At 39.2% G+C, this 7,364-nt stretch overlaps 1 protein-coding gene across 1 annotated transcript in view; it reads right to left on the bottom strand.

Moving 5' to 3' along the window:
- LOC101855956 overlaps positions 1–7,364 on the bottom strand; it is a gene marked incomplete in the record, with an annotated part of 111,217 nt that overhangs the window by 39,432 nt on the left and 64,421 nt on the right. The window contains 3 exon segments of the mRNA XM_035970277.1: positions 1,289–1,413; positions 4,100–4,193; positions 5,139–5,380. Coding sequence (XP_035826170.1) covers positions 1,289–1,413; positions 4,100–4,193; positions 5,139–5,380 — 461 coding nt within the window.

The raw sequence follows: 7,364 nt of genomic DNA, 5'->3' as shown, positions 1-7,364 counted from the left end.
CCCGCCCCCGTTTTGATCCAAAGCAAGGAAAATTACTACCCAATTCCGCTTAGCACAGTTTGAATAACAACATAATTTGCACAGTGCCTCAAGAAGACCCAACCATCTATACATTAAATAAATTCGAACAAATACAAGTCCACTATGAGGACGTCGTGTTTGTAAATCTTAAGAAAATTAATCAACGTGTTCGAGAAAAATAAAGTTTTAACAATTTCAACCAAAATCGGGGAAAATGTAAAATTTTACTTCTTTTTAAGCATTCAACTACAGGGGCGTGATCAGCCCGTTCTGGTTTCAGCACAAGGTCGGTAAAAACACAAGACTCCCCTCAAATGGGTATAGTATCTTGAAACGGAGAATGTGGTATGCTGTACAGGCCTGATTTCAATGGGACGGGGCCACAACCCAAACAACAAGAGTAACCCTGATAATTAATAGTTAACCCAAGCCTGATATAGTTGCAAGAAATGTTTGGGGAACGCCTTATAAGTCAAAAATGTACAAATGAATGATTACTTCATTCCCCCACCCCCACATACACATGAGCCCTTCAATTATTACCTTGGGGGGGGGGGGGGGTGACAGACAGCGTGATGGCAAATGACCCACAAATAATTGAATAGTTGAAACTCAATGTTGAAGAGGACGTCCAAAGAATCGACCAAGGAACATGCCACAGGGTTATTCAAAAATTCCAGTTACGTATTGCAGTTCGTAGGCAAAGAAATTGTCTACACCTAGAGATTTACATAGCAAACATCTTCCTTGAGATTATTTAGCAATATCAATTTTGTATCCATTTATTCTTTAGTGTACAAATATTGACAATGTGAAATAGAACAATATGATTGAACTTTAAGATTCTACAAATTTTTGCATTTCAGTCAGTTTTCATTAAAAATTTTAAAATGTAATATTTTTCGAACAAATGCATAGATTTTTTTTCTTATTGACAAAAGCTACGTCAACGTAGTTGAATTCTATTCCGGATAGGTTTTATCAAAATTGGTTCTATGATAAGAGAGTTATTGCCGTTTTATGGGTTCTCTATTCTTAGACACCAGGTGTGACTTTGGCATTTAACGGGGAGGGATCTTTAAAAAAGCGACCAAAAATGTCATTACAGGGCGTGGTGGCCCTTGATATGGTATTGGGCCAAGAGGGGGGCGTTAAATTTATTATTATTGGTTCTTTGTAAAGGTCCAACATTCTTTTTCAATCTTATTTTTTCTTCATTAAAAGCTACTCCATGACTACGATGAACTGCGGAGTCCACATGCCATACCTGAAAATTGACTTGAGAAGATTGGTCATTTCAGTACGTGTCTCGTGCCACATGGTTGCGCAGGCGTAGATCTGGGGTACTGGGGTGTCCAAGCTGCGAGACACATAGTTCATCTCGTCCAAACCCTGGTCAAGAATTAAATGTACAGTAACAGCGTGTCAAACTAGGAATCGCCTTAAAGGTTAAGATCGATAAAACATGAGGCTGTCAGGGTTAACAGTAAAAATACAAGAAGCAACCTGTAAACGAATGGACTTGTTATAAAAGATTGCTTTATTCATGAAAAAGAAACTTAGTAGTTAATGCAACAGTCCCCAAAACAAACTTTTCCTCTCCATTATTAGCTGAAAACTTTTTTTAAAAACGAAGGGTATGGGGACCTGGTGGACAAAGCAAACTACAGCCAACCATTGTGAATGTACTCGACCTAGCGTGGACCCGGGGTCACCGTGAGTTTCTTGGTGAGGTTGCAACTGGTGGGGCACAAACAGGAAACAGTGATTTGTTATCGTCATAGAATTTTTTTTTAATGTTCACGTCACACTGCACCTTCACCAAACTAATTCTCATATCCTGCTGAGACAAAGAGTCGACATGCAGTATTAAAAAAACGGCACACCTGTAGCTGTGTGAAAAGCAGATAACTGATGTGTGAAAAGCTATTTTGTAATACACATCGAAGAATTAAATTCAAAATGTGTTCAATTAGAAATGTGTTTGATGGACTGCGTTTAAAATGTTATCAAATTTTGGTATTTCATCTGGATTTTTTGTTTTTGTTTTGCTTTTTGTTGCTTTTGTGTCTTTTTTCGAGGGGGAGGGGGGTCACAATTAATCTTAGAAAATGTTAGTGTCATTTTATTGGATTTGAAAAAAAAGACAATTGATTAAGAAGTAGTTAGCTTCCCTGTAGAATAATTTAAAACAGCGGGATAGTGTGCCGTCTTTGGGAACGACCTGATGGTATTTTCTTGTCATGGAAATTATTGCAGTCTTTTTAAAACAAAGAGATGGTGCCGCCTCGTTCCAACAATTCAGTGTAGGCTTTTGGAGGTCTTGAACATTTCGTGGCTTCGGGTATACATTTGCCACCCGCCTTTCATGAACATCATCAGAAATAAGTTCCACGGGACCCATATTATCTGGACTTAAACTTATCAAATACATTAATTTAATTCTTCTCTTTCTTCTCGATCGCATCAAACGTGAGGCCTGGTATCTATCACCGATCTTTTTACTTCTTCTTTAGGCCCGTACAGCTCCACCAGTTGGCTACGTTTCCTGTCGAAGGGCCATGTGTGTCCTGCACTGCTAGAGGCTGTGCTCCACAGTTTAGTCCGCTTCCCCACATTGACACTTCGGTGATTGTACTCGTTTAAAAATTAATTCGATGTTGTTCTCCTGCAGCTAAATCTAATTCCGTGTAAGCTGTGCGTTTTATGGGTTTGTTTTCATCAGGCTACAATGCTAGACCCTGCTACATTCGTTTGAAAAACGGAACAACACCATGCAGAAGGACAGTCTCCCTATAATTTCTGGCAGTTTGTTCTCCATTGCATCGACAACCCGGATTCTGGAAGACGACAGTACCAAGACAATCTGTAGCAACGTGGTGACATCAGAGGCTCCTCAAATCGATATTTGTCCACCAGTTGGATAATTCTAATAGATTTATTCAGGGCTTAACACCAAGTATGCTCGTTTACCTACATATATAAGGCTTTAAAAGAAAGGTGCTGATCAAAGTAGCAAAAAAGTAAATTTGCTATCCCCACAGGCACTCAAGCTTTGGAAGTCACCGAACTTTGGCAAGCATTTTCTCGCCAAATGTATTTCAGGGACAAAACACCCCTCCGCCTCCTTCAGCTGCAATGACAATCAAGACAAATTATTAAGAGTTAAGTTGAAACTAAAATTCCAAATGCTCAAAAATTGACTAGCGCTTGATTCCATTACATGTAGACCACCGTGGTGTTGCTTGCCTTCACCTGTCTTCGAGGCGTCACGCCAAGCAGCACTACGCTAAGCATTTCAAGGGTTTATTACCATTGGGTATATTACTTCCTCCTCCCCTCCCCACCCACCTCAGGAGACACCAGTTAGCAGCAGGTGTCCATCAGAGCCTGAATCACTGTGTGCGCAAACAAACGATCTGACCTCGCTATATCACTTGACACGTAGAAACCCTTTGATTGGATCGTTGGCAAGATTTCAATCAAGTGCAACCGATCTTGATCTATACCATCAAACACATTTGATTTTGATGAATTTAATTTGATATAATTAGACGAAAAATATTATATCGTTTTCTTCTTCAGGAGGAAAACATTGGCTGCCATCAAATGCATCAAACCAGGCCAAATAGAATTTTGAGGACATTTTCTGCTGTGTTCACTGGCTATACAGGTTTTTTTCTTTTGCTCTTTTAGTTTTTACTTGCTCTCTATCGCAGAAAGAAAAAAAACCCTGACATGAAAAAGAGAAAACTAGTCATGGTAATAGGTTTAGGAATATGAAAAAGAGGCAGAGAGTGACAGAGCAATAATACTGGCAGTAACATATCAACTTTATACGGGTGCTCATTGTGGGTGTGATCAGGTCGGGTCGATCACCCCACTCGTCGCCTGAAAACAAAAGCGTTTGTTTTTGAGGCAACGAGTCGGGCGAGATCGGCTTTTGCCACGATAACCGATTTGTGCCCTCAATCAGGCTAGCAAACCGCCCCGACCAGAATCGATCAACCAATGGCACCCCGTATTAGCAAAGATAGAAGCAGCAGCAAAAAACCCAGATATTACTTGAAAATGTTACCTTTTGCAAACTTTTCTCGTTCTGAGGTGTGCGACGTCGTAGCATCAGTGTCTGTTCTGTCAGGATAGAGCAGCGCATTGGTGTCACGAATAACCTGCAAAAAAACAAATTAATAAAAAGCCATCATGTACAAGTCTGCTGAACACGTTTCACAAAATACACAGTGTTAGTAAAGAGAATTGAGTCTATCTATCTATCTATCTATCTATCTATCTATCTATCTATCTATCTATCTATCTATCTATCTATCTATCTATCTATCTATCTATCTATCTATCTATCTCACTCTCTCTCTCCGTATATTTCTCTCTCTGGCACTTCAGAGCTATCTATCTATCTATCTATCTATTTATCTATCTATCTATCTATCTATCTATCTATCTATCTATCTATCTATCTATCTATCTATCTATCTATCTATCTATCTATCTATCTATCTATCTATCTATCTATCTATCTATCTATCTATCTATCTGTCTATCTATATGTTTATCTATCTATATATACATATATATATATATTATAGTATTATATATTATATATTATCTTATACATAATTATATATTTTTATATATAGTATATAGTCCGTATGTATGTCTGTTCATCTCGGTGTTTTTTTATTTATGACTTTATCTTCCACCTTACTGCCGTGGGTAAGCGAATGAAAGAGAAAGTAAATCAACGAATACTTTCACAATAACCAGCCTCTCTGCTTTATTGACTCATTAAGTTAATTACTCCTCTCTACGCTGACCTCCTCCCTCTCTTTGCTTCTCTCTCTCTTTCTGTCTGCCTGTCTTTCCGTCTCTGTGCCTGTCTCTTTCTCTGCTTATCTGTTTCTCTTTATATCTGCCCCCCCCTTTACGTCTCTCTCTCTCTCTCTCTCTCTCTCTCTCTCTCTCTCCAGGCGCTCATATGACCCTATACAGTTGCGAGCGCCGTAAAACCTTTACTAAAACAAACAAACAATCTCTCTCCCTCTTTCTCTCTCTGTCCATCTATCTATCTCTCCCCCTCCCTCCCATCCTCCCTCCCTTACTTGTCGATTTTCGCCATCCTCTCCGAGTTGGCCTGCCATATATGTCCTGCGATCAGACACTGCGACAGCCACACCCCCACCAGCAGCAACACATGATAGAACTGATCCTGTGCCCAGTCTTCTGGACACACCCACAGGTAGCAGGCCCCGGACACCTGAAGCAGGCCAAGCTTACATCGGAGCAAGACGACTCCAGCACTCACCGGTGTCACGAGCGTCATAGGGAGGGAGAAGGAGATCCGCTTGGTGGAGGAGGGAGTAGGTAAATGCGTTAGTAAACAATATAGCAGTGCCCTTACGACATACTTTTTAACATTCACGATTTTTGCGCTTTTCACTGCTATTCGAAGCGTGATAAAGTCATTCGAAAGTCGTATGAACTTTTAAAAAAATAAATAATGCATTTTCGTCCTTTTTTTCTCCTCAAACCGTTTAAAAATTCGAGTATTTTATATCTCAAATCATTGAAGCCAATACAGCTATACTTTATACTTGATGGTTATAAAACAGAGTGATAAGTGGTCCCAAGAAGTGTTATAAAACATGCGTCAATAAAGTATTCACTACTAATCAATATAATGAGGGTGAGTAGAAGTACGACAAAAGATATTATGCAACCGCTTAATGCTTAGTAATTGTTTTACTTTTGGTGTCGTTTTGTTTGTTTGTGTAGCTGTCTAGGAACGCCCTTTTTCACATGAATAGATCCATTCAAAAGTAGTGATCTGCATTTTGTAAACCAGACTCTACCGGCGTGGTGGGTAAAAATAAAACACACACTAGGAGAAGTAAGGCCAAACTTCGTATGAAGTAGAATCGTTTTTTTTCTCCATATATTATGTGTTTTTAAGCCCCCATCGACACAAGTTTGATCATTTTGAGGGCGCGAGCTTCCGACCCTGCATGTCAAGGCCAACCCGGGCGGAGAGGAGCGCAGCATCCAAGAACGAAGACCGAGATACCCGATAAAGATTCTCACCGGTTGGGAATCGAATGCGGGTTTTAAGTGTGCGACAGCGAAGTGCTGAACAACACCACAGGCACTGGTGCATAGTGTACTTATAAGATATGCCAAAATGATTAACTGATACATAATTATTACTGTGTCTATATAGAAAGAGAGTCGACGTGCGATGACAATTATATGACCACAGACATAAAGGGTGTAAATGAATATGCCTTTAAAACAAATACATTGTTTTAGAATATAACATAGAGTCATATTCTGATAAACTTATTCCAGGACTTTTCGCACAAAAGCCAGTATCTTAATAGGTCTTCATCCAATAGAATAGGAATTGGTTACTTTAACTCTCTTCAAGTTACGTCAGGCTCGTATTACATTTTTTAAAATCAGCATAGATCTCCAGCGTCTGTGTTGTGCGATTCACGGGTGAGGTGAATGTTGATCGCTCTCAGTCTGGGTTGGCTCTGAAAGACAGGGTCGGAGCCTGCCTCCTAAATATCTAAATGTTTTAAAGGGGGGGGGGTGGAAAACATTTTCATTTTTTAATTATAAATTCTTCACAAACCACAGTACTGTAGGTCCTATGATCTGGGAAAACTCATGTCGATACCCACAGAACCTCTTACGTTTTTTGTTTGTTTCGTTTTGTTCCTTGGTATGTTTGTTTGTTTGTTGTTGTTGTTTTCGTTGATATGCAGAAGAAATTGCAACGGATCGGTATCAAAAGACATTAACAGCTTCGATTTTAGTTCCTAATCACCTAATATTTGTTAATGGAATGATTAGCTTAATAATATTACAAGTTCGTGGTGCTCGTCACATTAGCCAGTCTTTTATGTGTTCAAACTCTTATTTATCTTTTGTTTTATTTTTCTTTCTTTTATATGAGCGAATATAACTCTATCTGTTGCATGCTTTTCTCCTCCTTGGGCATGTCTGGAAATGAGGGAAAGGAGAGACTTTAGACACCAGGGTCTATTTCACTGCTTTTGATATTCAGCTCCCAAGATGACACAATCTTCTTTTTTTTATTATCAGGGTCAAAGCAATGTTGGTCCTTGAACAACATAAATGAAGACAGCCTCTGCGTCATACTAAAAAGAAAACATGATTTCTTTAGTCCCAACTTTAAAGTCGATAATTAACTACAACCTCCTACTGAGTGTTTGTACGACAAGACAAGGACTGGTAAAACAGAATAATACATTTGTAACAACAAGTGGTGGGGTAACAACAGCACTGATGAATTGAGGGCAAAA

This window comes from Aplysia californica, unplaced genomic scaffold (genome assembly GCF_000002075.1).
Source record: "Aplysia californica isolate F4 #8 unplaced genomic scaffold, AplCal3.0 scaffold00245, whole genome shotgun sequence".
NCBI classification, from domain to species: Eukaryota; Metazoa; Mollusca; class Gastropoda; order Aplysiida; family Aplysiidae; genus Aplysia; species Aplysia californica.
Note: the sequence above shows the minus strand (reverse complement) of the source record. Positions and strands in the feature narration are given on the sequence as shown.